Source organism: Syngnathus acus, chromosome 6 (assembly GCF_901709675.1).
Source record: "Syngnathus acus chromosome 6, fSynAcu1.2, whole genome shotgun sequence".
Classification (NCBI taxonomy): Eukaryota; Metazoa; Chordata; class Actinopteri; order Syngnathiformes; family Syngnathidae; genus Syngnathus; species Syngnathus acus.
The window spans coordinates 17,262,451-17,282,505 of NC_051092.1; the positions used below are offsets into that span (position 1 = coordinate 17,262,451).

A 20,055-nucleotide genomic window follows, 5' to 3' on the forward strand; every position below is an offset into this window, starting at 1 on the left:
GAAGAAGACAGACGAAGAAGACAGCAAAAGAAGACGGAAGAAGAAGAAGACGAAGAAGAAGAACCAGTCTACGTAAAAGTCTATACATATTTTTAGAACTATTTCTCTGCTACGATGCCTTATGCAAACCAGCCGACTGTAAAAATCTCAGAACTTACAGATGAAAATGTCAAGTTTGTTATTGAAAATACCGATTTGGCGTGAGTATCAGCTTCTCTTTTTATATAGTGCATCGCGTCTTATGCGACCAGTGCTAAAAAAAAAATATCACCCTAAAATGTAAAGAGATTTGTTAATTTACACTCTGAGAAGAAACAGCCTACGTAAAATAGATAAATTTTCTTAGCACGATTTCTCTGCTACGATGCCTTATACAAACCAGCCAGCTGTAAAAATCTCAGAAGTTACAGATGAAAATGTCAAGTTTGTAATTGAAAATACCGTATTGGTGCGAGTACCACTTTTTCTTTTTATAGAGTGCATCGCGTCTTATGCGACTAGTGCTTAAAAATAAATAATAATAGCTTAAAATGTAAAAATATTTTTTTATTTACATTCCGAAGCTCAGTCCTATGCAGCATGTTAACCAAGTAAATACCTCTGTCTGTTTAGATGTAGTATTGATATGATTTCTAAATAGGGTTGCCACCTGTGTTGGACAAAAATCCTGTCATTCTGACCATCGAATCGACCTTTTTGTTTCTAAGCAGTGGTGTCCTTCGCACATCTAACCCTAGATAAAAATCACCAATCTGCACTGCAATTGTATAGCTCTAATTCGTAAAAATTACACGTACTAGTTATTTGTTTAGTTAATTGCTTTATTTAATAACAGGCCTTTATTATTTGGGTTTATTTTCACCAGTTTTTTGTTGTGGACACCCGGTGGCAGTATTGGGGGGAAATGGGGGTGGGGTGGGGGGTAGTTATATAATTAGGTTCGGTTTGCTTATGTGGAATAAAAACAAGGAATGTAATTTTTCATTGTCTACAAGAATAACCAAATCTACCAATGTAAAGTGTAATGTCAAACAGCTTACCTGATTGCTTAGAGCAGCGGTGGCCAACCCGCGGCTCGCGAGCCGCATGCGGCTCTTTGGCTGGTTTCATGCGGCTCTTTTACGTTCATATCAACATTTGTGTTTATTTTTCGTGCGTATTTGCTTCGCTTGAGTTCAATATGGTATTTTGGTCAAACGCGCATACGCGTGAGGTGAAATCCCGCAAAGGAGGAGGGACAAACAGAGCGATTGGTTTTGCTGGCTTTTTAATGAATGGCGACTGTGACTACGGGGGCCCATTAGGTCCAGAAAAGCTTAAAGTTGTTTTTTGTTGAACGCTATGGCAAGCCATTCTGCCTGATATGTCGGACGTCATTGGCGCATTTAAAAGCTTCAAATGGTCAGCGCCACTTCAGCTCACTTCATGCCAATATCGATAAGGACTTTGCAAAAGGGACTGAATTTCGCAAGCACAAGTTTGGAGACTTTGAAAAGTCAGGCAAAAAAATAGGTACAGTTTTTCAAAAAAATTACGAAGCACTCAGAGACTGTCACACTTGCATTGTTTCAACAGGCTTGGAACGTTGCACGGGCTAAAAAGCCATACTTTGGTCTGTGGTTTTAGTACTGTAGGAGTCAATTTGTCATTATCATGTTGGTGCGTGACATAATAATGTCACACAATAAATTTGGCTGAGCAGAGGGGTGTGTGTGTGTGTGTGTGTGTGTGTGTGTGTGTGTGTGTGTGTGTGTGTGTGTGTGTGTGTGTGTGTGTGTGTGTGTGTGTGTGTGTGTGTGTGTGTGTGTGTGTGTGTGCGTGTGCGTGTGCGTGTGCGTGTGCGTGTGCGTGTGCGTGTGTGTGCGCGTGTGCGCGTGCGTGTGCGCGCGCGCGTGTGTGGGGGGGGGGGTGTTCATGTGTGCTCATGTGTATGATGTGGCTCTTTGCGATGACACAGTAAAAAATGTGGCTCTTGGTCTCTGACTGGTTGGCCACCCCTGGCTTAGAGTGTGGTGGGTGCTTTGCTTATGCTTGCCGCTCTTGGCTGGGTTATGCAGTTAAAACCTTCATATTTTAGGATAATTTTTGCTGGGCACAGGGAGCAGTGAGCATAAAATGGATCGCCTGCGCATGGTCTTAGCCACATAGCGTATGTCTCCTGTTTTAACTAGTCATTGTTAAAACAGGACGAGCATTTATATTTTTTTCTTTACTGGCCCATCATCACCTCCTGCAACACCCTCATTATCCATCTCTCACCCATTTTCATGATAAAACTTGACTCTTTTTAGTCACTGGATTCTTTCCATTCTGTCTCTCCTTATCCTACACACTCTCCGTTTCCACCTCACTATTCCGAATGAGCCGCCACTGCCCGCCACTCCACCACCACAAATGAGCATGCTACGTCATTTTTCTAGAGCCAATAACGCTGTGCACAAGTTTATGGATGTAAGCACGCTACAATTAAACTGAAATACTCATTTTGCGCAATATGTACAAAAATCCGGGACATCTCAGTGTCCCGTTTTGTTTTAATTTTATGTCTGGGACAGACCATGAAAATCCGGGCCAATCAGGAAAATCCGGACCAGGTGGCAACCAATGTTCCCTCTAATTTTTCAAATGTCTGTGCAAACACACAAGCTCCCTGTGCACACTGTGGACCACTGTGTGCAACAACAGATTAAATAATAAATGAATAAATGAATAAATGAATAAAATATTGGCAATAAGAACTTTAACTTGCTCTGGGTCGGATTTTGTTTTGTGTGACAGCTCGTTCTTTTTCTGTCGGTCTTTTGCGCACTCTCGCAATAATGTACTGATCCCCTGTCCCATCTTGAGTCTTTGTACAATTCCAACAGCATTTCTGTTGAATGTGACGCTTGAGGTAGCTAAACTTCCATTCAGACCACATTTTTCCCTCCGTAAACTCGCCTGCCACTTTGGCTTCTCTGCATGTTTTGCATAGTAGACCTTTCTCACTCGAAAAAGAGAAAATCACACCCAGTTTCACCCTTTGTTCTTTTATTTGCACACACTCCGACAGCCATTCCATCTTAAAAGAACCGCCGCATCTCTTATTTTACTTTGGCTTGGCGAGTGGATTTGTCGCTGCTCGTTCGTTTCGCCATGATTAGTTAGGTTAGCTCACTTAGCATTTGCATCTCTTGATTCCGCCGCACTGTTGTTAGGTAGCTAACCTGCATGGTACGAATGGGCAGGACACATTTTCAGGCATTGTCAATGCTATGATTGGCTATGTAGCGTAAGTGAACCATATCATATCATTGGCTGGAAACCTGTCAATCACTGATTTACACTACAAAAAGGCACAGAGAAAATCATCCGTCCACTTAATTAGATTAGATTATGTCTAACATTAGATACAGTGCCTTGCGAAAGTATTCGGCCCCCTTGAACCTTTCAATATTTCGCCACATTTCAGGCTTCAAACATAAAGATATAAAATTTTAATTTTTTGTCAAGAATCAACAACAAGTGGGACACAATCGTGAAGTGGAACGAAATTTATTGGATAATTTAAACTTTTTTAACAAATAAAAAACTGAAAAGTGGGGCGTGCAATATTTTTCGGCCCCTTTACTTTCAGTGCAGCAAACTCACTCCAGAAGTTCAGTGAGGATCTTTGAATGATCCAATGTTGTCCTAAATGACTGATGATGATAAATAGAATGCACCTGTGTGTAATCAAGTCTCCGTATAAATGCACCTGCTCTTTGATAGTCTCAGGGTTCTGTTTAAAGCGCAGAGAGAACCATGAAGACAAAGGAACACACCAGGCAGGTCCGAGATACTGTTGTGAAGTTTAAAGCCGGATTTGGATACAAAAAGATTTCCCAAGCTTTCAACATCTCAAGGAGCACTGTGCAAGCAATTATATTGAAATGGAAGGAGTATCAGACCACTGCAAATCTACCAAGACCCGGCCGTCCCTCCAAACTTTCATCTCAAACAAGGAGAAGACTGATCAGAGATACAGCCTAGAGGCCCATGATCACTCTGGATGAACTGCAGATAACTACAGCTGAGGTGGGAGAGTCTGTCCATAGGACAACAATCAGTAGTGCACTGCACAAATCTGGCCTTTATGGAAGAGTGGCAAGAAGAAAGCCATTTCTCAAAGATATCCATAAAAAGTCCTGTTTAAAGTTTGCCACAAGCCACCTGGGAGACACACCAAACATGTGGAAGAAGGTGCTCTGGTCAGATGAAACCAAAATTGAACTTTTTGGCCACAATGCAAAACGATATGTTTGGCGTAAAAGCAACACAGCTCATCACCCTGAACACACCATCCCCACTGTCAAACATGGTGGTGGCAGCATCATGGTTTGGGCCTGCTTTTCTTCAGCAGGGACAGGGAAGATGGCTAAAATTGATGGGAAGATGGATGGAGCCAAATACAGGACCATTCTGGAAGAAAACCTGTTGGAGTCTGCAAAAGACCTGAGACTGGGATGGAGATCTATCTTCCAACAGGACAATGATCCAAAACATAAAGCCAAATCTACAATGGAATGGTTCACAAATAGACGTATCCAGGTGTTAGAATGGCCAAGTCAAAGTCCAGACCTGAATCCAATTGAGAATCTGTGGAAAGAGCTGAAGACTGCTGTTCACAAACGCTCTCCATCCAACCTCACTGAGCTCGAGCTGTTTTGCAAGGAAGAATGGGCAAGAATTCCAGTCTCTCGATGTGCAAAACTGATAGAGACATACCCCAAGCGACTGATTACTTGCAGCTGTAATTGCAGCAAAAGGTGTCGCTACAAAGTATTAGCGCAACGGGGCCGAATAATATTGCACGCCCCACTTTTCAGTTTTTTATTTGTTAAAGTTTAAATTATCCAATAAATTGTGTTCCACTTCACGATTGTGTCCCACTTGTTGTTGATTCTTGACAAAAAATTAAACTTTTATATCCTTATGTTTGAAGCCTGAAATGTCGCGAAATGTTGAAAGGTTCAAGGGGGCCGAATACTTTCGCAAGGCACTGTATTAATCAGTTTATGCTGAATTTTATTTTGTGTGCAGCATAGAGTTTATTGTGAGCAGAGCAGTGCGCAATTGCGGAGCTCCGCAGCTTAGAAGGAACAGTGGTGGCAACACTTTCTAACCTGATCACATCACGTTTTTGATCGATTGCATAATTTGCTTACTAGCCATAGTCGGAAATGTAAATGCTCTGTTTTCTGTTTTTAGAGTTGCCAATTCAATCAGACGTGTTTTCATGTCAGAAGTACCCACAGTAGGTATGTTCACTTTATAAATGAATCCTTTCCAGTCCACAAGTGATTGAATTTACAGCATTGTGGTTGTGTATGGATAGTCATGATGATGATCTGCGTAATTATTTGGGACAGTGCAAAGGATAATTCACACTGGGTCCGGAACGGATGTGTTGCAGTGTCCGTACGGAAGACGTACGGATGCAGCACGGACTGCAACTGACTGCGGTCAGTGTGCGGTGTGTGTCTGGAAATCTGCACCCGCCAGATCACAAGATGACGGGGTTTCATGCTGAAGAGTTGAGTTCATTCGATAACAACCATGTAAACAATAGCTATCCTTTCGTTCAATTGATATGCTTTGTGGTACATTATTTCCGTGACTTTATCTCTTCTGTCATGGGTGAAAACATTTTGTGTTTAAGTAGTATTTTTCTGTCATGTTTTATTTGTTTTGTCTTTCAAATGTTTGACTCATGTTGAAATGGGAGGTCTGTAGGTTGTAGATGTGTTATATGTTTTTAATGAAAAAAAAAAAAAAAAAAAAAAAAAAAAAGAGTTCGCAGAAGGGTTTTAATTTGAAATACAGTGATCCCTCGTTTATTGCGGGAGATGCATTCTGGAACCACCCGCAATAAACGAAGATCCGTGAAATAGAAACGGTATATGTATTTATTCATGAATGCAACTATTGGATTTAGGGGTTTGTTTGTGTTTGTGTGTGTGTGTGTGTGTGTGTGTGTGTGTGTGTGTGTGTGTGTGTGTGTGTGTGTGTGTGTGTGTGTGTGTGTGTGTGTGTGTGTGTGTGTGTGTGTGTGTGTGTGTGTGTGTGTGTGTGTGTGTGTGTGTGTGTGTGTGTGTGTGTGTGTGTGTGTGTGTGTGTGTGTGTGTGTGTGTGTGTGTGTGTGTGTGTGTGTGTGTGTTGTGTGTGTGTGTGTGTGTGTGTGTGTGTGTGTGTGTGTGTGTGTGTGTGTGTGTGTGTGTGTGTGTGTGTGTGTGTGTGTGTGTGTGTGTGTGTGTGTGTGTGTGTGTGTGTGTGTGTGTGTGTGTGTGTGTGTGTGTGTGTGTGTGTGTGTGTGTGTGTGTGTGTGTGTGTGTGTGTGTGTGTGTGTGTGTGTGTGTGTGTGTGTGTGTGTGTGTGTGTGTGTGTGTGTGTGTGTGTGTGTGTGTGTGTGTGTGTGTGTGTGTGTGTGTGTGTGTGTGTGTGTGTGTGTGTGTGTGTGTGTGTGTGTGTGTGTGTGTGTGTGTGTGTGTGTGTGTGTGTGTGTGTGTGTGTGTGTGTGTGTGTGAAACTCGCGCCCTATGAGCCGTTGCGCCCTATGTGTGTTAAACACAGTCATGACACACAACTGAGACTGCGCCTTTTATTACAGTGTGCCTTTTGAACGTGAAAATACGGTATATCGATATGGCGATATGTTGCAATATTTCATCACCCGATCAATCCTCGATGCCTGCTTGTTAAGTATTGATCTTCAAACTCAATATTATGCTGCTATAAACTCCATTCAATTTCCATTGCCGGGTCTTTCCATTGGAGTCAGACAGGGGGCGCTTGTTACGTGATTGACTGGAGAGTAGGCAGAAACACCAAAACGAACCACATTCACAAAAAACAGAATATGGCAGAGCCCAGCGAGGAAAAGACGTCTGAAAGAAAACTTAAAGATGTGCCAGACACATTTAAATCCAAAGTCTGGAATCACTTTGAGTTTTACAGCACCAATGTACTACAGAAAGACAATGCTATATGCAAGAATTTCTCGTCAGTGAGTGCAGTACATGAGCAACACGACAAACTTACAAAGCCACCTGTCACGTTATCACCTGAAGTTGTGTGAAAATGTTGTCGGGACCAATCCGTCACAGCCTGATGTAAAGACTTTCTTTGAAGCAAAGCTTCCCCTCTCTTCAACATGGGCCACAGCTATGACTAATGGTATTGCTGCTATGTACATGTGCAAGGGACTCGGACCGTACAGTAGTGTTGAAAACGAGGGATTCCGCTTTGTAATGGAAGTGTTATAGCTATGATATGAAATACCCTCTCAGAAGTACTTGACTAAAAAAGAGATTCCAACCAACAAGTAAAATTGAAAGACGTGCTCATGTCCGCAGAAACAGCAGGATTAACACGTGACAGCTGGACATTGAGGCCAATGGACTCGTACATAACTTTTACGATACTGTGATTTAGAAATGAAGTCACGCATTCTCCAAACTAGTATTTTCCAAACTATAAGTAGGAGTAGAAGTCGCACCAGCCGTAAAATGCATAATAAAGAAGGAAAAGTCATACATAAGTCACACCGGAGTATAAATTGCATTTTTGAGGGAAATTCATTTGATAAAATCCAACACCAAGAACAGACATGTCATCTTGAAAGGCAATTTAAAATAAAAATAGAAGTGTCAAATCCGCACTTATCGACCGTAAGTGACCCGACCCTCTGTTTAAACTCCCCTTCGACCCCGCTGCTGTAACGCAGCCCTCATAGGGAGACGAGAGTTTCCAGGTCGGGGCGGGGAAAGATTCGTCCGAGTCTAACCGCCTCTAAGATATAAATTCGGACGTAATTAATTTATTCTTTTTAGGACGCCAATCCCTTTAAAGTCACTCTGAAACCGGTGCAGAGTAACCACTTGAAGCCCAGAATCAAGATGACCGCGCCCTTTTTACCAGCGGCTCCTTCCCCTTTTTTGATTTGAAGCATAATTATCGCTCCGATAAATTTATCTGTCTTTGGTAAGACCGAAGGGATTCGTTGATTTACTAGAGCGCACTCGCCCTAGCTGAGCTCAAGAGAACTATTTCGAACCAGATCTGACAATTCCTGATGTTAAGGATTAAAGCTGTCTTCACTTTAAAAAGACTTGAACGGATTGTCAGAATGACTGATAGGGAAATAAAGAAAATTTAAAGTTCTAATTACTGCATATAAAAGCATGGTCAACATAGTTAATACGAAATAATCGATAACCGAATTAAGGATTAAGAAGAGATTTAATGAATAAACAAGAAAAAGAATTACAAGTCGAAAAAAACAACACTCGCCCATCTCAGAACAAAAGAGGAGAAAGGTCTAAAATCCTATTTGGTTGAACAAGTCGAGTGATCGGCTCTCCTTTGTTCCAAAATCCGAATTCTGTTTAAAAAAGAGGAAAGGTCTGCCAATGAGGAGCTTAGCCAACGCCGTAACATTGGCGTCTTCCCCCTTCTGCCCGAAGCGGCTGTCTCCTCTGCCTTCCTCGAAGCTTAAAATTTGACAAAGTCCAATTCGAAGCTTAAAAATTGACAAAGTCCAATTCGAAGACTCTGGAAATTTATTTTAGTAGATTTTGGTCCAATCTCAAAAAGAATGAAAAATCCATCTTCATCTAAAGAGCGTTCTTTACTCTGGGCAGGCAGTGCCAGCATACTGCCGAGAGAGAGCGCAAGTTTCTTGTTCGGAACCAAGCTTTTATAGGCTCCTGGCATTACCTCATTGGCATTACCTCACCGGCACGTGAGGTGGCCTTTCTGGAGGTTTCGAGAATGTTCCTTAGCTGATCCCTGTCTAGGTCAGCTGGAAACCACTGGTTGTCTGGCAACCTTGCTTAAAGCAGCATGACTGTACTGTACACCGGATGCAGCTGTTTCCTGTTTTGCTCGTTCTTTCACTATTAGCCCTTGATGTCTCCTCTCAACTTAATACATTCAGGTATGGATGGAACACCAATGTTAAATACAGGTTGGACAAAACATTGCAACATTAATAACATATATCTTGTCGAGTAAAGATCAATCTTAACACATAATCATACTTCATAATCAACGTTACATAGACAAGGAACAAAGAACGTGTCTGACGTAACATATTAAAACCCTTGTGTTATGTTAAGGGTCAATCTGACCCATTTCCATTTTTGTGTTAACCAAAGTGCAGGTTATCCTTTCTTTTTTTCCATGAAATGTTGTGACTTTTTCTCCTCTAGGGTAATGAACTGCTATGTAAAATCTGGACACTTTGATGTGTTGCGAATTGTCTGCACACAGTTTGTATACAAAGATGATGTTGCGGGTCTTTCTGACCCAGACACAAAGTAGCTGTTCAAATCCAAAATAAACATGTCTTTTTGATGTAGTACTTCATTTTGATTGCCTCTGAATAAACATTCAGAACATTGTGTGTGGAAGAAGGACTTTCCCTGTCCTTGTCATTTTTTCCATGCTTGTTGTCAAAAATGAGCTCCAGATGATTTACAGCTGAAGAAGCTTTATCACTGCTTATGAACTGAGTTAGTGATGTAGAGCAGTGGTCCCCAACCTTTTTTGCGCCACGGACCGGTTACATGTCAGAAATATTTCCGCGGACCGGCATTTATATAAATAAATAATACATTTATATAAATAAATAAATAATACATTTATAATAAATTAAATACGATGAAATAAAATGATACGACTGACATAAAAACAAGTACAAATGACACAAATAAAACTCACCATTACGTTGAATTAGTGGGAGCACTGAGTTTGTTTCTCAGAAACGAGCCGGTCCCATCTAGACGTAATCGGAGACAATGACACCCGAAGTGATTAAGGTTTGTCTTTTATTGCAGGATGCTTGGTCTCCATGTGTTGAAGCAGTTTTGAATGCTTCATTGCCTGGTTAGTTAGCCTGTCGCCACATATTAGCTTTGCGGGCTCGACTGGGGAAACATGTCACGTGACCGGGACGAGTGTCTTGACCTGAATTAATTGATCGTCGATAATTTTATTTTTTTTTCTGTGCGGCTTGGCGGCCCGGTACCAAGTGACCCACGGACCGGTACCGGTCCGCGGCCCGGTGGTTGGGGACCACTGATGTAGAGGAAGAGATTTCAGAGATGGCGGATCCTTCAGAGCCAGAGGACAATGCTATTGAGAATCCAGATTGTCAGTTTTTCCATGATGAGCAGGATTCAGAGGACGAGTCTACAGGTGTCCCTTCATCAGATGAAAACCAAGAAACGCAACAATCGTAATCCAGAGGAGACATGGACATCTAAAGATGGTGAAATAAAATGGTCAACATCAGCACACCAAATCTGAGCTAGATTGTCATCTTCTAATGTCATCAAAATGACTCCTGGTCCTACAAGATTTGCTGTCACAACTGTTGATGATATTGAATCAGCATTTCAGCTTTTCATATCCCCACGCATAGAGAAGATAATCCTCGACATGACCAACTTGGAGGGGAGGCGTGTCTTTCAAGAGAAATAGAATCCACTGGATCCAACTGACTTGCATGCTTTGGAATCCTGGTGTTAGCTAGCGTATACAGGTCCAAGGGTGAAGCAACTGTAAGTTTATGGAATGAAGAGAATGGAAGGCCAATCTTCTGAGCCACAATGTCTTTGGAGACATTTCACTTGATCTCTCGTGTGATCCGATTTGACAACCGTAACATCAGGGCTGATCAATGCGAGACGGACAAACTTGCAGCAATCAGAGATGTCTGGGGTAAATGGGTCAAAACACTGCCTTTATTGTATAATCCTGGCCCCTATGTTACTCTCGATGAGCGCCTTGTTCCATTCAGAGGACGCTGTCCATTCCAAACATGCCAAACAAGCCTGCGAAATATGGTATCAAAATGTGGGCAGCCTGTGATGCAAAATCCAGTTATGTGTGGAACCTGCAAGTATATACTGGAAAGCCACCTGGAGGAAGACCTGAGAAGAATCAGGGAATACGTGTGGTTTTGGAGGTGACTGAAGGGCTGCAAGGTCATATCATTACATGTGACAACTTCTTTACATCCTACCGTCTTGGAGATGAACCTCAGAAGAGACAGCTGACTATGTTGGGAACAGTCAGGAAAAATAATATAGTGTTGGAATTGTATATCTCTACTTCTCATCTCTTGTGAATGTTTGTATAATCTAAAATAAAGTTCTGAATGGTTTAACTTCATTTTATGACTGTTTTGAGTGGATTAACACAATACGGGTCAAAATGACCCGCAACATAAATGTATTTTTTTCTCAACATAATACAAGGGTTTTAAGAGTTATTCAAATAGCTGTTGCATAAATAACATGCTAACAACTTTATCGAACCATCCATGTCACTCCTAATCATTAAATCCAACAAAATCTTCATCCTGGGTGTCACTTTTAAACAACCCCGCTACCCCCGGAAGTACAAGATGCGGCGCTTCCTCTTCTACGTTGCTGACTCGTCAGTTGCAGTTCCAATCATTCCACAAGTCTAGAGTGCCCGCTTGCGGTTTAGTGTGAAAATAAAGTGAAATGATGCTAATCATTTCACATAGAAATCGCTACTGAGTATAAGTCGCATCCCCGGCCAAACTATGAAAAAAAACTGCAACTTATAGTTCGGAAAATCCGGTAGTCTCCGGAAATGTGCCGCATACGGTCCACATCCCTTCTCGACCGGTGGGCATTGACAAGTCAACTTCATTGCGTTCTTTCCCTTGTAGTGTCTTTATGTCTTCCGTACGGAGACCGTAACGCATCCATTCCGGACCCGGGGTGAATTTGGCATTAGTTTTTTCCGTTATTTTGGGAATGGTCAAATTATATAAATTTTATTAAGTGTGACAATGGGATTAACCCATGGATAGCATTTTTTAACACTAAGTTTTATAAAATACTATTTTGGTATTCACGACTGTGTGCCGATAACTATTCTGCCAATACTTCTTCACAGCAATTGACTGGATTCAGATTGATGCCAACTCGTCAGTACTGCATGATGAATTCATCGCTCACAGAGTTGGTATGTTCGACATGGTGACTGACAGCTACTGTATGTGTACAGTACATATTGAGAGATCTTTTGTGTTTTCAGGCCTTATTCCGCTTACCAGTGACGATATTGTAGAAAAAATGCAGTACTCCAGGGTAAGTTTAATCATTTAACAGTTTTGTAACCTGCTGAAGCATATCCCTTTTTACCCTTCTTCCTTCCAAATTGTCAAAACATGAAGTGTAGCTTTCTGATTTCACTGTACTCGTGCAAAGGTTTACCGTATTTTTCGGACTAAAAGTCGCTCCGGAATATAGGTCGCAGTAGCCATAAAATGCACAATAACGTGAAAAAAAACATATATAAGTCGCTCCGGAGTATAAATCGCATTTTGGGGGAAATGTATTCGACAAAATCCAACACCAAGAACAGACATGAACGAGCAACAACAGGCTAAACGATAGGTATGCTAACGTGACATAAACACAAACGAAGAGCTGAGAACGGGCCTGACGTAACATTCAGTTATTCAAATAACTATTACATAAATAACACGTTTATAAAACCATCTGTGTCACTCCAATTCATTAAATCCATCGATCGTCCTTTATGTCAACAATGGGTGCGCGCCGCTGACGGCGCTTGCACTTCAAAATATTCCACAGGCCCATATAACGATATATGAATTATATATCAAATAACTATTACATAAGCAATAATATTATCAAACCATCTGTGTCACTCCAAATCATTAAATCCATTGATCAAATTCCTCTTCCTTTGTCAACAACGCCACGCGTGCGCCCTGACGTCAGCATCGCCGTTATTCCACAGATCTAGTATATAACTATACTGTAGCGTTAACAAAGTACAAGGAAAGACGTGGGTTTGGTAAACGGCTCTTTATTTAACAAAACAAACTTCCAGGCGTGTGGCGGCAATGGACTTCCATCCCCGGAGGTGGCACTTCCAGCCACGGAGGTGGAAGAGAGCTCCATAGAATAGGACCGGGCGTGCGTAAAAGCCATGTCCGAGCCTCATCCACCGTCCCCGGACAGCCACCCAGCCGAGCACCGACCCCCGACTTCAATCCACGGAAGTGAAAGAGAGCTCCGTAGAGTAGGACCAGGCGTGCATAAAAGCCATGTCCGAGCCACATCCACCGTCCCCGGGCAGCCACCCGGCCGAGCGCCGACCCCCGACTTCCATCCACGGAGGTGAAAGAGAGCTCCGTAGAGTAGGACCGGGCGTGCGTAAAAGCCATAATAGTTTTTCAAACCTTCTGTGTCACACCTTCAAACTCTTCGTCCTCCGTGTCACTTAGAAACAAAGCCGCTAATGATGCCGGTAGTACGTGGGGCCCTTCGTCATCTTCGTCATCCCGTGATCGAATCTTTGTCCTTTATGTAAACAACTGCCACGCCGCACTGCTGACGTCACTTGAAATTCAAATTACAGTAATCAGTAAGGAACTACACGGTGCCAGACCCCCCCGGCCTCTTTGATGGCCACGTCTGGCCCATGTACTTGAAACACAAGAACATTTGCTCGTTCAAACCTGCTACATCGCGGTTTGTTCATCGCGGTTTCACTTTTTTTTTTTTTTGTTAAATTTTTAAAACTTTACATATAAGTCGCTCCTCTGTATAAGTCGTCCCCCCCCACCCAAACTATGAAAAAAACCGTGATTTATAGTCCGAAAATTACGGTAATATTAATTTACAATGCACCTCTGCTATTCACTGGAATTTAATGTAGATGCTGCAAGAACACAGAAAAACACTTACTTAACTTAACACTTAACACGATCACCAAATGATTCCCGGGCGCGGCACCGCTGCTGCTCACCGCAAACTTCAGGGATGGGTTAAATGCAGAGACAAATTTCACCGCACCCAGTTGTGCATGTGACAATCATTGGGACTTTTAACACTTTATTGTTAAGCATCAGCACTGTGCATCTATTGTGCTGTGAAAAAGTATTTCCCCGTCCTAATTTCTGCGTTTTTGCATACTTATCAGTTTCATTTTATCAAACCAATATTAATATAAACTGAGACTACCCAAGGATATATAAAATGTAGTTTCTAAATTATGATTTTACTTATTAAGAGGATGAAATACAAATCTGATTCTGTGACAAGATAACTACCGTAATTTTCGGACTATAAGTCACGGTTTTTTTCATAGTTTGGGTGGGGGGGCGACTTATAATAATAATTATAATTTTTCCAAAAAAAAAAAAAGTGAAACCGCGATAAACGAACCGCGATGTAGCAAGGGATTACTGTAATTTGAATTTCAATTGACGTCAGCAGCGCGACGCGGCATGGCGCGGCGGTTGTTTACATAAAGGACAAAGATTGATCACGGGATGATGAAGATGACGAAGGGCCCCACGTACTACCGGCATCATTAGCGGCTTTGTTTCTAAGTGACACGGCGGACGAAGAGTTTGAAGGATTTAAGGATTTGGAGTGACACAGAAGGTTTGAAAAACTATTATGGCTTTTACCCACGCCCGGTCCTACTCTCCGGAGCTCTCTTTCACCTCCGTGGATTGAAGTCGGGGGCCGGCGCTCGGCCGGGTGGCTGTCCAGGGACGGTGGATGGGGCTCGGACATGGCTTTTACGCACGCCCGGTCCTACTCTACCGAGCTCTCTTTCACCTCCGTGGATGGAAGTCGAGGGCCGGCACTCGGCCGTGTGGCTGTCCGGGGACGGTGGATGGAGCTCGGTCATGGCTTTTACGCACGCCTGGTCCTATTCTATGGAGCTCTCTTCCACTTCCGTAGCTGGAAGTCCACGCCGCCACACGCCTGGAAGTTTGTTTTGTTAAATAAAGAGCCGTTTACCAAACCCACGTCTTTCCTTGAACTTTGTTAACACTACAATATAGTTAAATAGTAGATCTGTGGAATAACGACGAGGCTGACGTCAGGGCGCACGCGCGGCGTTGTTGACGAAGGACGAGGAATTTGATCGATGGATTTAATGATTTAGAGTGCACAGATGGCTTGATAATACTATTGCTTATATAATAGTTATTTGATATCTAATTTATATATCGTTATATGGGCCTGTGGAATATTTTGAAGTGCAAGCACCGTCAGCTGCGCGCACCCATTGTTGACAAAGGACGATCGATGGATTTAATGATTTGGAGTGACACAGATGGTTTGATAACATTATTGCTTATATAATAGTTATTTGATATATAATTTATGTATCGTTATATGGGCCTGTGGAATATTTTGAAGTGCAAGCGCCGTCAGCGGCGCGCACGCATTGTTGACAAAGGACGATCGATGGATTTAATGAATTGGAGTGACAGATGGTTTTATTAACGTGTTATATATGTAATAGTTTTTTGAATAACTCTGAATTTTACGTCAGGGCCGTTCTCAGCTCTTCGTTTGTGTTTATGTCACGTTAGCATACCTATCGTTTAGCCTGTTGTTGCTCGTTCATGACTGTTCTTGGTGTTGGATTTTGTCGAATAAATTGCCCCCCAAAATGCGACTTGTACTCCGGAGCGACTTATATATGTTTTTTTGCACATTTTTGGGCATTTTATGGCTGATGCGACTTTTACTCCGGAGCGACTTATAGTCCGAAAATTACGGTACTCGCAGCTCCAGATAGTATTATTAATTTGGAGTGGGGGAATGCATACTTCCTTTTCCCCACTTCCTGTAAGGTTTTTTATGTGTTAATCTTCTTTTTTTATGTTAAAAATGTAGCTCCCCGCATCAGACACATACCGTAATTTTCGACCTATAAGCCGCACCAGAGTATTAGCCGCACCAGCTAAAATACGGGGATATTTAATTTTTTTTTTTTTAATACAGTATAAGCCGCATCTGGACTATAAGCCGCACGTGCGCACGAGTTATTCACAAAGAAATCACACTAACATTTTGTTTGAAACAAGTAACATTTAATACTAGCTGGGCTAAAGTTTTAATAACATTAACATCTTGTTATACACACGGAAGTAACAGCACTAACTAGGCGGGTAAAAAAAACATACCAGTCAACAAAGTCACTGAGAGCCGTCTTTGTCTTCCTCCTGTCCATTGAAACCAGCAAAACCTTCTTCCTGTCCACTGAAACCAGCAAAATCTTCCTCCTCAGTGTACGAGTGAAATAGTGCCAAATGTACGTCGGAACACTCTTTCTCCTTCTTTCTTTCGTTGTCACTTTCATCGTCACTCTCATCCTGAGGCAAATTCACTCGTGAGCTTGTGCTGTCCTCTCCGTCACGGAGCAGACCGGCTTTTCGAAACCCGTTGGTGATGGTGGATTTTTTCACACTGCTCCACGCTGTCAGGATCCACTGGCAGTCTTGTGTGAAAGTTGTTCTTCGCATGCGTCCAGTTTTTGTAAAGGCTTTCTCGCCGCTGGTCATCCAAGCCGTCGGAGGGCCACTTTAAATCGATTCATTTATTCCACATTTACATGCAACCGTTCTGTTCCCTTCTTTATCAGACAGCTCAACGGCTTTTAACTTGAAAGCTGCGTCATACGCACGCCTTCCAGTGTCTTCCATCATTGAGCTCTGTTTACGCTAACTTTCCTCGTGCACAACGCGCCACTACTGTCTTCCTCGACGCATATATTCCACCTCCCTCACTCTCACTTTTCTGTTCGAGCCCCCCCGATGGCCGTTAGAAAAAATGCATGTAAAGTCGCCGCATGATCGCGTAACGTTTTTAATGTTTAATTACCATTTGTAAGAGTATATACACAAAGATGATTGTCAGGAAAGAGATGATTATATAGGGACGCATAACTTTTATTAACATAACAGCACAACGGCGGTCCACTGCCTTTTTAAAGTTAAAGTTAAAGTCCCAATGATCGTCACACACACATCTGGGTGTGGTGAAATTTGTCCTCTGCATTTAACCCATCCCCATGTGATTTTGATCCATCCCCTGGGGGAGAGGGGAGCAGTGAGCAGCAGCGGTGCCGCGCTCGGGAATCATTTGGTGATCTAACCCCCCAATTCCAACCCTTAATGCTGAGTGCCAAGCAGGGAGGCAATGGGTCCCATTTTTATAGTCTTTGGTATGACCCGGCCGGGGTTTGAACCCACAACCTACCAGTCTCAGGGCGGACACTCTACCACTAGGCCACTGAGCTGATGTATATATGAGTGTATAAGTGTATTAGTCATGAGAAAAATCACGGAAAAAAACCTATATAAGCCGCACCAGACTATAAACCGCAGGTTTCAAAATTTGAGAAAAAAGTAGCGGCTTATAGTCCAAAAATTACGGTACTCACTTTTAGCATCAAAGGATTAGCTAATTTGTGGATGTTTTATCTGGGGTTTTATGAATTGATTTATTTATATACTTATATTTTTTTATTTACATTCTCATCCGCTTAGTCATCCTCCCCTCTAATTTTTTTGTTGCACTCCTTTAATAATGTCTCTCAACATTTGTTGGAAAAACATTTTTTATTATATGAAATTGCATTTTTCCCTATCTCCCTAACTCTGTTTTACTTGGAGAACACATTGAATGTCTATCAGCATTTTTAAAGCTATTTTCTTGGTTTAAAAAAATCTATCTATCTATCTATGAAAGCAAAAATGTTTCAACACTTAAGATTGGTCAGTGAGTTGTAAAAAAAATAACATCCACAGTGAACTCAACAAAACATTGGATTTTTGAAAAAAATATTAACTGGCTAATGACTTATGATAAACAAGGTTACAAAATCATTAATTTTATGTAATTTAGTGATGTTTAATGGCACATTAAATAATATAATAATAATTAAATCATTTTTGTTGATTATGGTGGCGCCATATGGATAAAGAGCGGTAATATTATGCATGAAGTCGACAACATTTCCAGTGCCAGTGCGCAGTGTCGTGAACTCCTTTTCTGTTTCCATGAGTGGCGGCTAAGTGAAAGATGACTAGCACTGAGGTAATGAATATAATTGTTTAAACTATACTTTTAAAAATAAATGTTTATTTTTGGTTTTGTACTCTATTAAATATTTAATAAAGGTCCAAAACCTTGACAGTGCTGCTTTAAAGTATTTAAATTTCTTGCGCCTCCTTATTTAGTTAGAAAACATGATTAACCTCCTTGTCGCTGTGACAGATTTATTTATTTTTTTCTTTTCAGGATTGCACCTGTGTTGAATTCTGTCCAGAGTGCTCTGTTGAGCTGACATTGGATGTTCGCTGCACTGATGAAAAGACACGCAATGTCACCTCACGTGACCTGTTGTCCAACAACCACAGAGTTATTCCAGTAGGTCACATGAACTATGTTTACATGCAGTCAGAATTGGCTTTAAGGTTAAAATTTTGGTTTCTAAAACATTCAGAATATCCCGTTTATATGCCTGAATGAACAATCACTCATAGATTTAAATCCCCCAATTGAAAAGGCGTGTCGCACATAATGACGCAAACAGACGCCTTTTGCGCTTGTTACTTTCTACCATGAATAAAACAGTCATGTCGCTCACCACAGGAATTAAGCAGTTTGTTTCCCCCCTTACTCCAAAAGTGTGCTTTTCTGATGCATCTCTGAGCTTTGCCATGAAAATTTACATCCGCTTGTTTGAGTCGCGTGTCAGACTTATACACACTGTCAAACCTGCACTTTTTATTAAAGTGACCGGCTTCCCATTAAAGGGTTCGATAAGCCGGGGTGAAGGGACTCGTCCGTCTCTGACCACCTGAGTTAAATTAATTCTAAAAGAATCAATATAATCTCTTTATGACGCCAATCCCTCTGAAGTCAAACGACGCTCGTGCTGAGTAACTTAAATTTGAGACACGTCGTCAGAATAACCGCGCCATAATGATGGCTCCCTTCTGTGATTTGAGGCTTTTGTTATATTTCGGATATTTTCAGATGTCTTTGTTAATACCTCAGGGATTCGTTGATCCAGCGCACACTTGCCCTAGTTGAGCTCAAGATAACTACTTCGAACCAGATCTGACAATTCCTGATGTTAAGGATTAAAGCTGTCTTCACTTTAAAAAGAATTGAACGGATTTAAAGAATGACAATGATAGGGAAATAAAGACATTTTAAAGTTCTGATTGCGGCATATAAAACCATGCTCAACATAGTTAATACGAAATAATCGATAACCGAATTAAGGATTAAGAAGAGATTTAATGAATAAGCAAGAAAAAGAATTACAAGTCTAAAAAAACAACACTCGCCCATCTCAGAACAAAAGAGGAGAAAGGTCTAAAATCCTATTTGGTTGAACAAGTCGAGTGATCGGCTCTCCTTTGTTCCAAAATCCGAATTCTGTTTAAAAAAGAGGAAAGGTCTGGCAATGAGGAGCTTAGCCAACGCCGTAACATTGGCGTCTTCCCCCTTCTGCCCGAAGCGGCTGTCTCCTCTGCCTTCCTCGAAGCTTAAAATTTGACAAAGTCCAATTCGAAGCTTAAAAATTGACAAAGTCCAATTCGAAGACTCTGGAAATTTATTTTAGTAGATTTTGGTCCAATCTCAAAAAGAATGAAAAATCCATCTTCATCTAAAGAGCGTTCTTTACTCTGGGCAGGCAGTGCCAGCATACTGCCGAGAGAGAGCGCAAGTTTCTTGTTCGGAACCAAGCTTTTATAGGCTCCTGGCATTACCTCATTGGCATTACCTCACCGGCACGCGAGGTGGCCTTTCTGGAGGTTTCGAGAATGTTCCTTAGCTGATCCCTGTCTAGGTCAGCTGGTACCGCCCACTTTGGGAACCACTGTTCTAACTTAAACATATATATTGATATTGCTCAAGCTGTTGCATCTTAAAATTATGGCATAGCAAACTCATATTCCAAAATTGTGCGTTGCTACGTGTTTGAACAGGTCGTGTGCTCCCAATTGCTAACAATTTAATTTATTAGATTTGTTAGTTTCCATCAGGTCACCCCTATGTCAATTTTTAACACCATCTCCTGGGGAAATTTTGGAACTACTACATGTTTTGGGATAGCCAATGTGCCTGGGCCAAATTCAATACCCAATTTTACACCATCTTGTACCACCATGCCACTTGACAACACATTGCATCA

At 41.7% G+C, this 20,055-nt stretch overlaps 2 protein-coding genes and 2 long non-coding RNA genes across 6 annotated transcripts in view; 2 read left to right on the forward strand and 2 right to left on the reverse strand.

The window, feature by feature from the left end:
* LOC119124049 overlaps positions 1–20,055 on the forward strand; it is a 793,622-nt gene that overhangs the window by 442,029 nt on the left and 331,538 nt on the right. The window lies entirely within an intron of this gene.
* The window catches only part of LOC119124129, a 288,366-nt gene that overhangs the window by 181,817 nt on the left and 86,494 nt on the right, over positions 1–20,055 (reverse strand). The gene's annotated exons all lie outside the window — the stretch shown is intronic.
* The window catches only part of polr2c (RNA polymerase II subunit C), a 25,924-nt gene continuing 5,869 nt past the window's right edge, over positions 1–20,055 (forward strand). Inside the window, exons 1-5 of one of the 3 annotated variants that reach the window (XM_037253720.1) lie at positions 5–200; positions 5,230–5,279; positions 11,956–12,024; positions 12,097–12,149; positions 18,147–18,275. In XM_037253720.1, coding sequence (XP_037109615.1) covers positions 115–200; positions 5,230–5,279; positions 11,956–12,024; positions 12,097–12,149; positions 18,147–18,275 — 387 coding nt within the window. In that variant the 5' untranslated portion in view covers positions 5–114. Of the gene's footprint in view, positions 201–5,229; positions 5,280–11,955; positions 12,025–12,096; positions 12,150–18,146; positions 18,276–20,055 lie in introns of all 3 variants that reach the window. The other 2 variants (XM_037253722.1, XM_037253721.1) reach the window with 2 other exon arrangements.
* LOC119124135 overlaps positions 16,077–20,055 on the reverse strand; it is a 20,028-nt gene continuing 16,049 nt past the window's right edge. The window contains exon 3 of the long non-coding RNA XR_005098200.1: positions 16,077–16,089. This is a non-coding gene — a long non-coding RNA (uncharacterized LOC119124135). The remainder of the gene's footprint in view (positions 16,090–20,055) is intronic.